This window comes from Leptonychotes weddellii, chromosome 4 (genome assembly GCF_054177405.1).
Source record: "Leptonychotes weddellii isolate Sample4059 chromosome 4, ASM5417740v2, whole genome shotgun sequence".
Lineage (NCBI taxonomy): Eukaryota > Metazoa > Chordata > Mammalia > Carnivora > Phocidae > Leptonychotes > Leptonychotes weddellii.
The window spans coordinates 137208347-137227987 of NC_138372.1; the positions used below are offsets into that span (position 1 = coordinate 137208347).

The window sequence follows — 19641 nt, forward strand, 5'->3', positions numbered from 1 at the left end:
GGGGGGTATTGAGGAGGGCACATTCTGCATGGAGCACTAGGTGTTATGCACAAACAATGAATCATGGAACACTTCATCTAAAACTAATGATGTAATGTATGGGGATTAACATAAGAAAAAAAAAAAAAAAGAAGAAGTAAAAGGCCAAAAACAATAAAAGAGCAGAGATGACTAGTACAATAAGGAAAGAGAGAAAGATAAAATACAAATTACCAATATTGGGAATGAAGGAAGAGCATTATCACACAGATCCTATAGACTTTAAAAGAATAATAGAATATGAACAACTTTATGCCAGCAAGTGTAACAATTTAGATGAAATAGAAATTTTTACTGTAAAATAACTTTACAAAAAATGATACAAAGTAGATCTGAATATCCTTTTATATCTATAAAAGAAATTAAATATGCTATCAAAATAAGTTTTAAAAAAAAGTTCAGGCCCCAGTGGGTGAATTTTATCAAATATTCAAGGGAAAAATATAGGAAATTTTCACAAATTTTTTTTCCAGAGATAGAGAATGAAGGATTTCTTCCCAGATTGTTTTATGAAGCCAGTAACCTATTACCAAATTCTGAAAAAGTCTTTACAAAAGAAGGAATTAGAAATCAATATCCCTCATGAAAATAGATGTAAAAATTCTTAATCAAATATTAGCAAATCAATATAGCAGTACATAAAAAAGTTAGTAAATGGTGATAAAGTAGGATTCATCTTAGAAATTCAAGTTTGGTTTAATATTCAAAAATCATTTGGTAGAATTCACCATATCAGTAAAAGAGGTGAGAAAAATCCTATGATAATTTCCATAGATGCAGGTAAAACATCTGATAAAATTTAACCACCCATTCATGATAAAAACTCTTAGCAAATTACAAATATTAGAGAATTTCTCAGAACTGATAAAGGATGTATGTAGGAAATGAAATATCATACTTAATATCATACTGAATTGTTTTCCACTAAAATATGAAAAAAGCCCAGAATGCCTGCTTTTACTACTTGCTCTGTATCATACTGGATGTCCTAGCCATTCCAATAAACCAAACAAAGGAAATTAAAAGGCATAAAGATAAGGAAAGAAGTAAAGATCTATTTGTTTATGATAAAATGTTTTATAGAAAATCCTAGAGGAATTAACAACCTATTACTGGAGTTAATAAAATTATCAAGGTTGCAGGAGACAAGAGTAATGAATAAAAATCAATTGTATTTTCATATAGTAGCAGGAAACAATTGGAAAATGGAATGAACCCATTCCATTTATATAAGGTCCCCAGAAACATAAACAAATGTATCTAACTAAAGATGTCCAAGACCTGTACCTTGAAAACCAGAAATCATTGCTGGGAGAATTTAAAGAACCTAACTGGAGAGATATACCTGTTCATAGATTGGATGAGTCAATATTGTTCAAATGGCAGCTCTCCCCAAATTGATCTTGATATTGGGTATAATCAAGTTTAAAAACATTTTCTCTTTGAAAGACATAGTAAGATAGCAGAAAACCATACACTAGGAGAAAGGTTTATTCAATACAGTTTTAATTTATTAGAGCACGTGTGTGGGGCAGGAGAGGCAGAGGGAGAGGGAAAGAATCACAAGCCCACTCTCCGCTGAGCAGGGATCCTGTTGCAGGGCTCGATCCCACAAACCCAAGATCAAGACCTGAGCTGAAATCAAGAGTCTGTTATCTAGAATATTTAAAGAATGCTTTCTACTTGATAACATGATGACAAAGAACAGTTAAAAAAAAATAAATGAAGACAAAGACCAGGGCTAAGATTTGAACAAACATTTACCAATGAGGATGTTACTGGTCAGTAAGCACGTGAAAAGGTGCTCATCATCATTATTCATCAGGGAAAAACAAAATAAAACATGAAGACAGTCCACTATACACTGATTAGATTGGCTAAAATAAAAACAATGAGCATTGTGAACCATCTAGAACTCTTTGTATTCTGTAGCTGGGAATGTGAAAATTACACAACTTTGGAAACAACTTGGAAATTCCTGAAAAAAGAATAACGTGCACTTAGCATATGACCTAGTCATTCCTCCCTAAGTTTTTTCCTCAGAGAAACAAAAATATATGTCCATGCAGAGACTTCTACACAGATGTATTTGGCAGCTTTATTGTATAGGCTAAAACTGAACACAACCCAAATGTTCATCAATAGATGAATAATTAAACACATTATGGCCTATCCATACGATATAATACTACTCAGGCAATTATTGATAAAATGCAACATTGTGGAAGAATATCAATCACTATGCCAAGTGAAGAAACTTCTGGAGAAAATAGAAAAATTTTTTATATTCATAGTTTATATTTAGTAGTAGGTTAATCCTTATATGATAGCTAACTGTTACCTGGAGTCATCCACCAGAGACCTTCTATTTTAGGAACTTACGAATGTCATTTTAGCCTTGAGAGGATTGTCCTACTCTACATGTTCTGGATATCCATAGCTGTCCTAGCTGAGAATAAATTTTATTCCCAATAGTGGGAAGCCACTATTAATCTTTCTTATTTTCTTTAATTTTATTATGTTAATCACCATACATTACATTATTAGTTTTTGATGTAGTGTTCCATGATTCATTGTTTGCGTATAACACCCAGTGCTCCATTCAATACATGCCCTCTTTAATACCCATCACCAGGCTAACCCATCCCCCCACCCCCTCCCCTCTAGAATCCTCAGTTTGTTTCTCAGAGTCCATAGTCTCTCATGGTTCGTCTCCCCCTCCGATTTCCCCCCCTTCATTTTACCCTTCCTACTATCTTCTTTTTTTTAACATATAATGTATTATTTGTTTCAGAGGTACAGGTCTGTGATTCAACAGTTTTACACAATTCACAGCGCTCACCGTAGCACATCTTTTTAAAAAATTTTCTTTTACTTTGAGATACTCAGTAGTATCACAATTTCTGTGGAATCTTATGAAATGTAATGTGAATTAAATGTAAATTAAATGTAATGTGGTTCAAGCCTAGAGCTAGTGGACATCCACTTTGTTTGGAATCGAGCTCAGGTTTTGTTGTTGTTTTTATAAACTGGTTCTAAACAAAGTCATCACCTAGATAGAGCTTAGTTTTGGTCTGGTGTTTCCTTCTCATGTCTCCTTCCTTCTTTTGTCGTTACCTCCATCACCTGGCTCCCAGAGCCTCCTTGCTGCTGCTCCCCAAATACCAAGACCTTTTATTTTTGAGAAATAAACCGAGGCTGAATGAACCTCATGCCTCAAGAATCCCTTTACCCAAAATGTAATAATTTTTATCTATTCATTTAATTCCAATTTTGTCTTCTTCATAAGTCATTATAAACCAACTTCTGTTTGATTATTACCAGCTTCTATAACCAAAGTTGATCACAGGATTATCAGGAAGTTTATGTGAGATATTTATGAAATGTTGTGAAAACACCTTATGAACTCTGAAATGCTATATGAATGCCATTTTGTTAGTTTAGATTGACTCTGATATAAAATGTGAGACCCTCTTTGTAGATTGTTATAAATATCCTGGTGGAATTTAGCAGTGTTCCCGAAGGGCTAGGAAGCCACAAAACACTTTGAAGAATCATTGTGTACTCAAAGATTTGGTAAAGAGTTAATACTATTTTATATCCTTGTGTGCCAGGTTAGCCTAAATTTTAATGATTAAAAATGAGACTCCAGGGGCACCTGGGTGGCCCAGTTGGTTGAGTGTTGAACCCTTGATTTTGGCTTAGGTCTTGTCTCATGGTTGTTAGTTCAACCCCTATGTTGGGCTCCGTGCTGGACGTGGAACCTACTTAAAAAAAAAAAAAAGAGAGACAGACTCCAAGTAAACTGCTTTCTTGTGAGGGGTTGCTTTAGTATAGGCTTCCAGACTCCTTCTAGATACTGTCAAAGTTACAAGAGATGATTTGATTTTTTTTTTTCCCATGTGTAGAAAAATACTTACTGAGTACTGCAAGTCCAGTACTACATACCTAATCCAGAAATGAGGAAAATGAAGATGAATAAGATAAACACACTGTCGAGGAGGGAGAATATTCTGTCTCTTCAAGGTCCTTCTAGGTGAATTAAGAATCAAATTGACATCAGACAGATTAACAGAAAATCAAATTTAATAGCATGTGCATGGGTTGAAAGACCTAAATGTGAGACAGGAAACCATCAAAATCCTAGAGGAGAACATAGGCATACACATACATACATACAATGGAATAATACTCAGCCATCAAAAAGAATGAAATCTTGCCATTTGCAATGACGCAGATGGAGATAGAGTCTATTATGCTAAGTGAATTAAGTCAGTCAGAGAAAGACAAATACCATATGATTTCACTCATATGTGGAATTAAAGAAACAAAACAGATGAGCATAGGGGCAGGTGGGGGGGAAAAGAGGGAGGCAAACCATAAGAGACTTTTAACTATAGAGAACAAACTGAGGGTTGATGGAGGGAGGTGGGTGGGGGATGAGCCAAATGGGTGATGGACATTAAGGCAGGCACTTGTTATAATGAGCACTGGGTGTTATATGTAAGTGATGAATCATTAAAATCTGTTCCTGAAACCAGTATTACCCTATATCTTAACTAACTCGAATTTAAATAAAAACTTGAGACGCGCCTGGGTGGCTCAGTCATTAAGCATCTGCCTTTGGCTCAGGTCATGATCCTGGGGTCCTGGGATCGAGCCCCGCATCAGGCTCCCTGCTCTGCAGGAAGCCTGCTTCTCCCTCTCCCACTCCCCCTGCTTGTGTTCCCTCTCTCACTGTGTCTCTCTCTGTCAAATAAATAAATAAAATCTTTAATAAATAATAAAATAAAAACTTGAAACAATAACAAAAATAACATGTGTGGGGAATCCACAAGAAATGGAAATTCCAAAGATAGGCAAAATTAGGTATATATGTATGTCATCTTGGACTAAGGAGAAGGGATAGGGGTCTGGGACTTGAGAGGAAAGGAATACAATTTACAGGAAGATGAAAAAGAATAAATGTTTAGTAAGTTAATGTTTGCTGGGCCACTCAGAAATAATGGGACATAGAGGAATTTGATCAAACAGGCCTTGCTACGTTCCTCCCTATCTACCATACCTCCTTCATATCATATTGTAGTTCTTTGTGGTCATAGTTCTCTTCCTGAAGCAGGTCCTCCACCTAAATTCCTTGATGCAGTTGTTGGGGGAGGTAAAGAGCTTTTCCTGAATCTGCTGGGTTTTGTTTTGTTTGTTTGTTTGTTTTTAAAGATTTACTTATTTGCCAGAGAGAGGGAAAGGGAGAGTACAAGCAGGGGGAGCACCAGGCGGAGGGAGAAGCAGGCTCCTCGCTGAGCAAGGAGCCCAATGCGGGGCTCCATCCCAGGACCCTGGAATCATGACCTGAGCTGAAGGCAGACACTTAACCATCTGAGCCACCAAGGAGCCCCATTTTTGATTGTTTTTTAATTCGATATAATCTTCATGTCACAGTGACCCATTGTGGGGTGGCCTGCTCTTGGCCCATACAACATGAAGAAGGCCATGCCTACACGCATCTTAATGCAACTGTTGAAAGCCACAGATAAAGAGCAAATCTTGAAAGTATTATGAGAAAAATAACGCATTACGTACAAGAGAACCAAGATTTGATTGTTAGCTTACTTCTTCTGAGTGTAAAGGTCAGAAGAGCAACACCTTTAAATTGTGAGAGAAAAAAAAATAGCCTCTCAACACAAAATTCTAAATTAAAAAAAAATACATGTTTATGAATAAAGACCAAATAAAGACATTTTCACATAAAGGAATCTATCACCAGTAGTACTGCACTATAAGATATCCTAAAGGAAGTCTCTCAGGCTGATGGGAAATGAAACCAGAGATTTGAGCATCTTTTTAAATGATTATTGGCCATTGCATTTGTGAATTGACAGTTCATATTATTTACATACATTTGTATTTTCCTGATTATTAATAAGGTTGAACAGTTTTTGAATGTTTATTGGCCAATGAATTTGTTTTATGAATTGATAATTTATATCATTTACCCAATTTTTCTATTAAATTTCTTAGCAATTTGAAGAGCTTCCCTTAGGCTCTATAAATACAAACCTTGTATTTGTAACACAGCTAATTACCTTTATGGCATCTTGTACCAAAAATGTTTAATCTTTCTTGATGAAATATATCTGTAGGTCGATTTTTATTTTCTGGGTATCCTACCTTATAAAGAATATCGTGAGCCCCTAAAATACATTCACAGGCATCCTAAAATTTATCACTTGTTTTTAAGATTAATGACTCAAAATAACCTTTTTGTTGTTGTTGTTGTTAATGGTTTCTCACTAATCCATCTGTTTTGTTTTTGTTTTTGTGAATGACAGTGCTTCTTGTTCTTTTCTGTGCCATGGACTTCCTTGAGAATCTGATAAAAGCTGTGAACCTGTTCCCTAAAACATTGTATATACCCACCAAATTTTGCATGTGTTATCAGAAGCTTTGCAGAGTATTGATTTGTAGCCAGTACATAAGATTCTTGATTCCATTAAGGAAATAATTCCTTCATAAATACCATTTTTTTGTTTATCCATTAGAGTAATATCAGAAGTTTTGATACTGGTATATTAATTAATTTGATTCATTATTGCTTAGATACAAAATCTTCAAGTAGTTTATATATTTTAAAATAAAGGGCAAGCTCTGCATATAAGGCATGCCCAGAACAAATTCATTGTCATGTTAGACATTATTGTAGGTCTGTGTATCAACTATGGTGAACTAAGCTACTAAGTCAGTTCCTAGAACTGACTGCCATTCAAGTGCCTTAGTATAAATATTTAACCCAGTTGAATATTCAGAGTTTTTGTTTCTAAGGGTGATTTTCATTAGCCCTTCCCTTTAACTTAACTGTTTTACCGAAGTTACCCAATTCTCTTTAAAGTCTCTTTGACCTTAAAAATTGTATTTATTCTAAAATTAAGAGACCCTGTAGAATCCTATTTTTAATATAATAAATTTCAATTTCCTTTAGCCAATAAATAGATATATTTTGTTTTCTTATAAAAGCATTTCTAGGAACATAAAACCATATTTGCATTTTGGGGTTGTAAGTATGTGGAACTAGAGAAAGAATGGATTTATGCTTTTTATCCTGTTTATTCATAGTTTTTATTGCTATAAAATTATGTTCAGTTTTCAGAAAGGCAGTGGAATTTGACATCACTGTCTAGGAACACAGCATTGGATTTAGACAAAACTGGATTTGTATTCTAGTACCACTCATTTTTAATTTTTCTGAGCCCCTGATTTTCATTTTTATCTTTAAGCAAAATTAGACTGGGCAAGGGCTATGCTTTATATGAAAAGGCTTTTAAATTTGGCAAAAACTCTTTTTTTTTTTTTTGAAACTGAGTTCTAATGATTAGTGACGACCTGCATGCCAGATGAGCTAGCCTTTTTAAGTTTGTATTCACTTAGAGCTCTTTGGTGTTCACCATGAACACCAATTTGTTGAAATTCCATCCCTGCTTGGTTTCCATTGAAATTGTGTATCCATGGTTTTCTTCTTCTATCTTTATGGTTACTCTTCTATCTGACTCTCTCTCCTAATACCCTGCAAAGCAAGTTCTTCCTGCCTAACTGGATGGAACTTTTCATTGCCCCTATATCATTTCCTGCCCTGGGCTATTGCTCTTGCTAGTCTTATGACTGGAATGGCCTTTTGCATCCACTTAAATTGCATCTATCCTTCAGGAATGTATCCCCTTGAGAATTAGCACAGCCTCTCCAGTCCAATTAAGTCTCCTTTATGATTGGTTATAGATTAAATGAGAAAGTGTATATGAAATTAATTTTTAAACAGTAAAATATTACATTTTCAATATTCAGTAAGTTTTTGAGGCACAAGGTATTGTTGATATTCAGTCACCTTCAGAAATGTACATAAAACCTCCTCACATGGTGCTCATTTTTTAGAGATTTTTAAAGTTTTATTGGGATATTCTTACATACAATAAACTGCACATGTTTAAATTTTCTAATGCTGTAAGATTTGACACATGAAACCATTCTCAGAATCAAGACAATGCATCCATCCATCATCCTCAAAAGTTTCTTTATGCTACTTTGTTATCCTCCATTACACTTCTTCCCCCATTCCAGGCAACTACTGATTCTGTCGTTATGGATTAATTGTCATTCGCTGAGATACTGTATAGATAGAATCATAACAGTTGTATTCTGTTTCTCTAACTCTCCTTTTTTTTTAAAAAAATTTTTTTGCCTAGCTTCTTTCATTCAGCACAATTATTTTGAGATTAAGCCATGTTTTTCATGAATCCATATTGATTTGTTTTTTATTGATAGATAGCATTCTCTTGTATGGGTATACTGCATTTTGTTTATCTACTTATTGGTGAACATTTGAGTTTTTTTCAGTTGTAGATTACTACAGAAAAAAATGCTATGAACATCTGTATTCAGGTCTTTGTGCAGACATAGATTTTCGTTTTTCTTGGGGAAACACTTAGGAGTTAAATGGCTGGGTTATATGGTGGGTATATGCCTTTTTCAGAATTCACCAAACTATATTCTACATTTTGCATTCCCATCAGCAGTAAATGAGAGTTTCAGTTGTTCTGCATCTTTGCCAATACTGGCATGGCTAGGCTTTTTAAAGTTAGCCATTTTAATAGGTGGGTAATGGTAGCTCATTGTGGCTTGAATTGGCATAGTTTTCAGTATAGCTTGGAGGATAAGAGTGGAACATTTATCTTTAAATTTTTAATTTTTTTTAAAAACCTCTGAATTTGGCAAGTCTGAATTCTGTGATAGCAACTTTCTCCTTTGAAAATAAAAATATGTTTAAAGTTTACCTGTTTGCTTGGTGCATTAACTACACAACGTACTTAGTGACTTTCCTACACAATTATTTAAGGGTAATCATTAAAGGAAATAAGAAATAGTGACAATAAAAGCATCAGTTCTCTTTTACGCCCATAGAAGTATTTAGAGCTTCTTTTCTTTGGCTTATGCTTTCCATATTTGTCAGTTTTAATTGTTTAAGAAAAAGTAAAATGATCTTTTTTCAAAATATGGTTTGCAACAAAATTGTTTCTTTTTATTTATTTATTTTTTTATTTTTTTAAAGATTTTATTTATTTATTTATTTGAGAGAGAGAGAGAAACAGCACGAGAGGGGAGAGGGTCAGAGGGAGAAGCAGGCTCCCTGCTGAGCCGGGAGCCCGATGTGGGACTCGATCCCAGGACTCCGGGACCATGACCTGAGCCTAAGGCAGTCGCTTAACCAACTGAGCCACCCAGGCGCCCCAAAATTGTTTCTTTTTAGCGAGAACTTATTCTTGATTATGAAGGACAAAAGAGTTTGAACTAAAATTTTTCTAAGAGGTTTTTTGTAAGATCTCTAGCCATTAGATTATTTTTTTTTACAGAAAAAGAACTATAACCTGAGATTTGAGTCTTCATCACACAAAAAGCAAGAGAAAACTATAACCCAAGTACTGTTTTATATCAAATAAGGGTTGACAACAGTGTTTTTATGCATCTGTTCTGCCCACATAAGAAGCCAGCTTTATCATCTGGATGTGTCCTGGGGCTGAAACTTCTTATAAATATGAGAATTTCACTTTTTTTTTTTTTAATGGCAAGCAGAATATGGTATCCAGCTGTGGATTTGCTTATATATTTTGTTTGCATTTTTTTCCTTGGGCTTGTTTTATACAGTATATGGCAATATGTTGTCATACAAATTCCATGATTAATGCTTATTTATGAAATCTTATGTAAATATCTTAGAACTTAGTCAAACAATGTGCAAGTTAAACAGTTTTTTCTCTGAATATTGGAATGACAAATCCAAGGGGAATAGTAGGTTGGATAGTTTATGTTCTTTATCTATAGCAGAGTCTCATATGTAACAAGTTCCTTTTACTATTTTATATTATGTCATTCTTTTTCACTTTATTTTGCTGGGCAAGAAATCCTGTTTCAGTTTCATTCCTCAGAAAAATAAGGAGAATTTAAATGTGGAAATAATTTAGAAATAAGAATGGTAATTATTTCATCTGTAATTAAATAATCATATTTACTAGTATATATTTGCTATCTAATTCTGATACTGACCTCTGCGTAAGAGGCATTTCTTTGTATTTGTTCTATTAGTCATATATTAAAAGCAATCCACTGTCCCATAATAAGCTGTTTTGTTAGCATTATTACCATATTAACATGATTTTCCCACAAAAATGCTAACTTGCTCATACCACAGTATGAATATGTGGCAAACTTTAAGTGTGAGTCAATTCGTTATATCTACTTCAAATTGAAATCATGATAAAATACTAAAATTGTAAACTTGTTATATGAATTTTCTCTGCATATCTCATCAGAATCATAGTACCATAAAATATTCATGATCATATGTATAATTATATTACTTATAATTATATAGCATAGATTATAGATCATGATATAATATGATCAGTGGGACATTAATAGATTTTTGTTTCATGTATTCTTGTTTCCCTTGACTTGCTTTAATTTTCTCACAGGTAGTAATTTAGTTAATTGTGACCAGAAGTTGAAAGCTTCATTTTCCCTTTTTTTTTTCCTCCTGCTCAGGTGCAGCTCTTATATGAGCTAACCGAGATCATGAATAAGGTGTGGAATAAGATTCAGAGGAGAGGCAATCTCAGCCCTTCCTCCGCCTTTCCGGAAACCTCAGCAGGGCCGGTCCCGGGTTCTCCGGTGAGAAGCAGTGTAGGCACAGCTCCACCAGACACCAGCACATGCAGCCCATCTGCTGACGTTGGGACTACTACTGAGGTAAGTGTTTCTGAAAAATTCTCTTGCTGCTGAAGGGTGACATATACCACAGAGTTCTGTATCAGGACTGAGAATGAAGATGACCTCACTTCTGTGGAAGCTGGCAGGTTCCGAAGGCTCATGGGGAGCTGGGGTAGCAGTGGCTGTTTATTAATGATCCTTTTAGGTCCCAGGATTTTAATTACTTTCAGTAGGTAGTGGGGTAGTTCAGGACAGTGGGGGTTCTCTGAAATGGAAAAAACTGACACACAGTAAAGGTATGTTTCCTCAGAAGTATGGAAACTTAGAAACTGAGTGAAAGAGAGGCTCATGCTCCTTTGCCCCTGCCCTCTTTGCAAACCACGATGTTATTATTTATCTTGACATTAGTGGTTTTCAGTCCTGTCAGACCCAAAGTCCTCTCCTTCTCCCTCCTAGTCCTAGAAACCTTTCTTTTCATTTCTCGCACCCTAACCTCACCCAACGTGCCAGTGCCCTTTTATAACAAATATTTTATAATGCCCCTTTACTCTCTTGAAATGAAAATAAAAAATGATATAATCCACATATACATACAGTTTCGAAAATATCTAAGATCTTAAATAAAATATAATTCAGGGTATAATAACATGTATTTCAATATATGTATAAATGCTCAGTCATGACTGTTAGAAGAAGACCTAATGAAGTAGTCAGGTACATATAATTACTGTGACTGTCAGTGAGACAGATTCGAGAAGGTCTATACCCAATATCACATGTGGTACTGTTGTGACATCATTGTTGGTGGCATCATTTTCTGAAATAGTGGCAACCCCGGTAAAGTTTTGAACAAAACAATATTCTTCTTTTCATTTCAGTAGTTATGTTTCTGGAACTCTTAGTGTAATAAAATTGTGCAGAAATGCCAAAAAAGGGGTGCCTGGGTGGCTCAGTCGTTAAGCGTCTGCCTTCGGCTCAGGTCATGATCCCAGGGTGCTGGGATCGAGCCCCACGTCGGGCTCCCTGCTCGGCGGGAAGCCTGCTTCTCCCTCTCCCACTCCCCCTCCTTGTGTTCCCTCTCTTGCTGTGTCTCTCTCTGTCAAATAAATAAATAAAATCTTAAAAAAAAAAAAAAAGAAAGAAATGCCAAAAAAATAGTGTTTAGATCTCAAACTGAATTCAATTTTATTTCCAAATGTTTATATACAAAATTTTCACTTGTGTAATTTTCTATGAGCTAGGGAGCACTTGGGTGACTTAGTTAAGTGTGTGCTTTCGGCTCAGGTCATGATCTCAGGGTCCTCGGATTGAGCCCCGTGTTGGGCTCTGTGCTCAGTGGGGAACCTGCTTCTCCCTCTCCCTCTGCCCCCTCCCTGCACTGCTCGTGCTCTCTTTCTCTCTCTCAAATAAGTGAACAAAATCTTTAAAAATAAGTTTCTATGAGATAGTTTTTGTTTTTCAGGACTGTCTTACTTATCATAGAACCTCTTGATTCCCCTACTCCAAACCTTTAAATGCCAGTAGTGATGCCCAGTGATTGAGTCAGCCAAAAACATCAATACATTTCCAAAACACACCCTAGAGGCTGAAGTTGCCCACTGAGAACTACTAGAAAAGATAGAGGTAGAAATTAAGTTTTTGAATAAAGATATCATTTCCTGTGGAAATAAAGTTTTTGACAAAATACAGAATTGGAGTAAGAAGCAAGTAAAGGAGATATTTTTTTTTCAAACAAATCAGTAAAGGCAATCAAACTCAGTTAAATGGGCATTATTTTTTACTTGCTTTGAGGCTCTAACACATGTTAGAATAGATCTATTAGACAACAGCACAAGCAACTTCTCTATCCCTGCTCATTCTAAATTCTGAGAAACACAGTGATGGAATTACTTTTTTCACACCTCCCCTCACCCAAATGAGGCATAGGTCAAGAATCTAGAAATGTGCCATTATGAGGTCAATGGGGCATATCTCTTGTAGGATAAAAGCAGTGAGTTCTTTCTTGGAGATTCCAAATGTTCCTAGAATACAAAAGCTCCTGCAGTTTAAAAAAACAACACTGTATTGAATGCAGTAGTGTCCAAACTTGGTTAACCAAAGACTCTTTTTTCTACATATTAACATTGCACAGAATACACTTTGTGAAATATTTTGGAAGAGTAATCAAAGCTTGGGGTGATAAATTGCTAGACAAAGGATAGTACAAGTGAAATTGATAAATGAAGTTAAATCATACAGACATTTCACTGGCAGAAAGGAGAGTGTTCCATTAAACAGTTGTTTGCTAAGTATTTTATTTACTGGGATGTCCAAGTAAACATGACTACCTGTTTGGGGAGTGTTTTTTTTTTTTAGAAAGAAACATTTAAAAAACACTGAAAGACCAGTAAAGACAACGCTCTCATGGAATGGTCCCATCTGTTGCTCATGCATCTAGGGACTGCCATTCGCACAAAGTACAGTATAACCTACACAAAAGGACATGGTGGTCTTGATACAAGATGTAATAGAGATGAACATGCCCTGTAATTGTAGGAGTATGGTTAACAAATTTATTCTGTGGGATCTGTGGGGATTTTGCAGAGAAAGTGACATTTGAGGTGGATCTTAAAAAATGATTATGACATTAGTAACAATTTTGTTGTAGTAAGTGTATGGTAAGCTAAAAGAATGATGTCTTTATTAGCCCAAATGGGGAAATTAACAACGGGGAGGTTTTTTTCATAAAAAGAAATTAATTCTGATTTTAATAAATTCCTTACATTAATGCAATTAATTTAAACTTAGAATGTTGAGGATTCTTTCTGACTGAATTGTAAACATAAACAATGAAAATGCTCCCTAGTGGATTTATTGGTTTTATGTTAGCTATGGGTTTAATCTGATCTGTGTGAAGAAGATCTATAAATGAAAGAATCTTACTGCAAAAGATTCATTTATTGGAGAACCATGTAACAGACTTTTGGAGGAAAAAGTGGCAAATATTTCCAAAATGTACCATCTTGTTTACATGGAGTGATCATGAAAAGAGGTGAGTAGACCAAAATGGATTTGAAACCTACAATTACTTGTGAAACTTGTTCTCGGAGAAATATCTTAAAATAATTCAGCTGCTTTATTTTCCATAAATGGCAGGAAGATTTTTGTGAAGACTGTTATAATATGATAACCAGTGTTAGGGCTGAATCTAACTTTACAAATTAGAAGGTGTCTGTGTATTAAATATTTAATGTTTAATTTCTCTCCTTGCTCTCAAGAAGAGTTACCTGGAGATCAAGGTTAACTATGTATCCCCTTTGAGATCAGCCAGTAAATGTTTAGATTTACCCCTTTGAGAATTAGCCAGTAAATGATGATATCTGAAAGTACAATCCTTGTTTCCTCCTATGTGTATGGATGCTCCATCTATGACTCAATCTGTGGTTTAATTTATCCAGAATTCAAAATTTGTGCCCAAGTTTTTGTTTCTGAAGTCTCTTTGTTTATTGTGCTGCTAGAATTATGTGTACTGATCTTTGTAATTTTCATTACTTTAGAGTTCTAGCATGTTAGGTATCTTACTATGATCCTTTGAATTCCATTTTAAAAATATTTTTGTAATTTTGATGAATTTGCCTGTATATTTAAATATGTTAGTGGAAATAAAACCTTGTTCTCTAACTGGAGAAACTACTTAATAAATGGGGGCTAGGGAGGACAGTGAGGAGAGTGTACACATATATTTTGTGTTAATCCAGTTTAAAAGCCTTTCTTCCAAAAAAAAAAAAAAAAAAAGCCTTTCTTCCTATTTGAACATGGCATTCCTGGAAAGCTCTAGCATCCCTTTCCTCCTTTTGGTAATCATCATCCTAATAATCTTTTGATTCTAAAAAGACATTCTATGAACAATACTATCATGTAAGCAACAGAACTCTCTGTGTACAGATTTAAGTATAACTTTTGTGGTTAGTTAGAGCAGTGCTTCCCTACCTTTTTCATGTCAATGCATATATAGAAAATGATATTCGTGTATGAAGTAATCAGAAAAATTTCTAAGTTATTGAAAGTCCTGTTTACCTCAGATCCTATCCAAAGACTCTGAAATCCAAGGGATCTATGTCTCAGCATAGTTGTGACACATCCCATGGTGTTTCCACACACTAATTAGGAAGCTCTGAGTTTACTCTTAAAATTTTTGTTTTTGCCCCAGTAACAAGTTGTTGATAGATTTAGATAAAATTGTTACATTGAAATTGTTTTGTAATTTTTTTTAAAGATTTTATTTATTTATTTGAGACAGAATGAGAGAGAGAGAGAGCTCATGAGAGGGGGGAGGGCCAGAGGGAGAAGCAGGCTTCCCGCTGAGCAGGGAGCCCGATGCGGGGCTCGATCCCAGGACTCCAGGATCATGACCTGAGCCGAAGGCAGTTGCTTAACCGACTGAGCCACCCAGGCGCCCCGAAATTGTTTTGTAATTATATTCTACCCTCCTCTCTCATTATAACAAAATAGTAGTATTATAAAAGTATAGGGCAATTGTGATACACCATTTAATTATTGTGACAGGCTCTTCTTCATATACCCAGGGCTAAGGAGAAAATTAAAAGTTAAATTGAAATGACATAATTATTTAATCCAAAATAGGTTTTAGAAAATCTATTATCAAGTTTCATGAGGTATTTGACTGACTACTTGACAGCTAGTTCTGAGTAAATCCCAGTATTGTCTTTCTCTTTACAAGAGCTGAGAACATAAAAGGCATACCCTTGATTAAACTGAAAATGTTGCCATTGAATTATTTATATATATAAATATGCCTAAACTCAGGGCCTAATGCAAAAATTTTATGAAGGAGATTTACATTAGCTTTATATTTTGGAGTACCCTCTAAACTGAGTACTTTATAAGCATTATTTCTTTTAATTCTCAAACCAATGTTATGAGGTGGGTAATATTATCATTTCCTTTTTATATTGAAATATTTATGTCTACAAAGGTTAAGTAATTTGCTTGTGGTCAGAGCGAATAAGTGGTAAACCTGAAATGAAAGTTTCTGCATTTTGACTCAAGTCTCTAATGTATACTATCATATGAATTATGGGACACAGTGCATTGATAAATCTTTCTTTTTTAAGTAAATTGTTGCCACTAAGTATAGATGTGTTATTTATCCTGTTCAACATTTGAGGTTTTGTGGTATATATTTTTTCAGTTCTGGAAAGTTCTCAGACAATATCACTTGAGAAAATACTTCTACATTATCTTAGTCACTCTTTCTAGAACTTTTCATTTTCTCTTTCCGTGTCTTTGAACCACATTTTGTTTTGTTTTTTGGTTTTTCCCCTTTTTTCACTTTCATTCGCCTCTGTTTTCTTTCTATGTTATTTCCTCAATTTCACTATTGTTATTGTTAACTATTGTTAACTATTAGCATACTGTTAATTATGATTTTATGTCCCAGTTAACTTTTGTATGTCAATTTTTTTATTGTAAAATACACCATAAAATTACCATTCTAACCATTTTAAATCTACCATTCTGTGGCACTGTTGTGCAACCATCACCATCACCCATCCCTGAAACTTTTTATCTTACTCAACTGAAATTCTGTACCCATTAGACAGTAACTCCCCATCTTAACAATTAAGCCTTGTAATCCATGAACATGGGACATCTTTCCATTTGTGTGCATCTTTTTTCATTTCTTTTAGCAATATTTTGTAGTTTTCAGCATACAAGTATTTCACCTCCTTGGTTAAGTTTATTCCTAAGTATTTTATTCTTTTTATTCTTTTTTTTTAAAATATTTATTTATTTGACAGAGAGAGACACAGTGAGAGAGGGAACACAAGCAGGGGGAGTGGGAGAGGGAGAAGCAGGCTCTCCGCTGAGCAGGGAGCCCGATGCGGGGCTCGATCCCAGGACCCTGGGACCATGACCTGAGCCGAAGGCAGATGCTTAACAACTGAGCCACCCAGGCGCCCCCCCCCCTTTTTTTTGAAGGGAGTTGGGAGGGGCAAAAGGGGAAAGGCTTCCATTGGGTCAGAAGTAAAGATGTCAAATAATGATTATATTATTTCAATGCTATATTAGATGTGAAATAAAAACTCTCCACTACCATCAGTTCCCTATTATCTTTCTATCAGAGGATAACCCTAATTTAAGCAACCAGTACAGTGCTTGGAACAGAGCGGGTTTCAAACACATTGCTATTGAATATGTGGATGTTAAATGATTTGGGAATATCAACTCATTATGATTAAATTAAATCGGATTATTATAGTACAGGGCATATATATATTCACTAAGTCACTGCAAATATATTTTGATATAAATTCATAAAGCTGTATAATGAGCTTTTTTGTTTTTTGTCTTTTGTTGTTTTAAACATAATTATTTTATATTTTTTATCAGATCTGTTGTCTGAATATTTTGAGAGTCTAATCCTTTTGTTTGTTGTGTTCTTAACTTTTACTTATAGTAGATTGTTTCCTTATGTGTTGTGTAACCTTATATTGGGAGTTTTTCATTAGTGGAACTTTACCTATGAGACTTTTACATTGTGGTTGAGGCCCTATTCCCTCAAAGGGATTTTGTGTGTTTGCTCTTTGAGGGACTCCAGGGGCTATTACTGGCCTGAAAACCCTTTACTGTTAATTTCATAACTAGAAGTTTTTTGAAACATTCTGGCAGTATAAAATCATTGAGCCCCATGTCAGGCTCTGTGCTCAGCAGGGAGTACACTGGAAATTCTCTCTCTCTATCCCTCCCCCTCTTCCATTGCCCCTCTCCCCACTTGCTCTCTCTCTAAAATAATAAAATCTTTTAAAAAATGCTTTTTTCCCTTGGTTTATTATGTAGGGTTTTTTTTTTCTTTCTTTTTCCTTTTTCTAATTTAGAGAGGGAGGGGGAAGGGCAGAGGGAGAGGGAGAGAGATAATCTTAAGCAGTCTCCACACCCAGCACGGAGGCCAATGCAGGGCTCCATCTCATAACCCTGAGACCATGACCTGAGCTGAAATTAAGAGTTAGACACTTAATCAGCGAGCTACCCAGGCGCTCCTGTTTTTTCTAATTTCTTAAATTGGATACTTAGCCTAGTAATGTTCAGCTTTTTACAAAATTTTAAACATTTAAGACACCTTCCTTTATCCTTAGAGGAATTTATAATATTTGAATTTGGGCATGGATATGTGCATCCACATAATAGATAGGTGGACTAGGAAATTTAGTCCATAATGGATTCTGTTTCCTGAGACAATTCTGTATTATATAGAAGGGGGAGCAAGAATTTTAATATGCAACAAGAAATATAAAATGCTAAGTGCATGTTAGAATACTGATTTACAGCACAACCAAAAGTAAAAATTGACAGATTAACCTCTAACATTGGAAGCTTTGGTTCATGGCAAAGTTTGACTTATATTCTTCAATTGATTCAGGGATTAAAATTGCTTTAGGCAGCCTAGCTTAAAGAGGATGTGAGATACACACACACACACACAGGAATATTACTCAGCCATTGAAAAAAATGAACTCTTGCCATTGGCAACAACATGGATGGAGCTACAGAGTATTATGCTAAGTGAAATAAGTCAGTCAGAGAAAGACAAATTATTTCACTCATATGTGGAATTTAGGAAACAAGACAAAGGAACAAAGGGGGGGAAAAGGGAGGTAAACCAAGGAACCAGACCCTTAACTATATAGAACACACTGATGGTTCCTAGAGTGGAAGTGGGTGAGGGGATGGGTGAAGTAGGTGGTGGGGATTAAGGAGTGCACTTGTGATGAGCACAGGGTGTTATATGGAAGGGCTGAATCACTATATGGTACACCTGAAACTTATGTTACACTGTATGGTAACTAACTAGAATTAAAATAAAAACTTAAAAAAAATTCACATGAGGCAGTTCATTTCTTAGTCTCCAGTAATTATTTAAAACATTTATTTTCAGTTAAATTTAAAGTGAATATGGGGCAAAATAGGTACATGTGGCCAAAAGCCAAAAACTACCAGTTATAAAATAAGTCCTGGGGATAAAATGCACAATATGGTGATTATATCGTTAATAGTACTGTATTTGGTGTTTGAAAGTTGGTAAGAGAGTAGGTCTTAAAAAGTTCTCATCACAAGAGAAAAATAACCTGTAACTATGCATGGTGATAGATGTTAACTAGATTCACTGTGGTCATTCACAATATATACAAATAATTATCTTGTATACCTGAAACTATTATAATGTTATATGTCAGTTATATCTATTGAGACATTTATTGAAAAGCAAGTGAATATTGGACTGAGAAGTTGTTTGGCATCAACTGCTATAGCAAAACTTTTGTCAGTTTTTTAGTTATTACAGTGCAGTAATACTAAGCAGTAATCTACCTCAAATTATTATTCCAGACAGTCCTTTAAAAAGTAAATTTAGTCTGGGGCATCTGGGTGGCTCAGTCTGTTAGGCAGCTGACTCTTGATTTTGACTTAGGTCATGATCTCGGGGTCATGGGATCGAGCTCAGGATCCGGCTCAGTAGGGAATCTGCTTGAGGATTCTCTCTCTTTCATTCATTCTGCCCCTCCCCCAACTCACACACATGTTCTCTCTCTCTCTCTCTCTCAAATAAATAAATAAATCTTTAAAAAAAAATGGTAAATTTAGTTTGAATATTCAATTGCTGTTTTAAGAATGTGTTGTAATCATTTTAAGTCTCCCCCTGGAAGTAGACTTGTTTCATTTAATATTTATCTTTAAATGGTTTTTATCTTCAACATTTAGGGAGAAACTTTTATTCAAAATGTGGGAATTACGGGTCCACCAGCATGTAACTCATGATCCCAGCCCAGCTCTTGATCTCAGGGTCATGAGTTCAAG

General features: G+C 35.1%; 1 protein-coding gene across 1 annotated transcript in view; it reads left to right on the top strand.

The window, feature by feature from the left end:
• VPS13B (vacuolar protein sorting 13 homolog B) overlaps window positions 1-19641 on the top strand; it is a 743427-nt gene that overhangs the window by 382817 nt on the left and 340969 nt on the right. The window contains exon 24 of the mRNA XM_081817134.1: window positions 10580-10827. Coding sequence (XP_081673260.1) covers window positions 10580-10827 — 248 coding nt within the window. The remainder of the gene's footprint in view (window positions 1-10579; window positions 10828-19641) is intronic.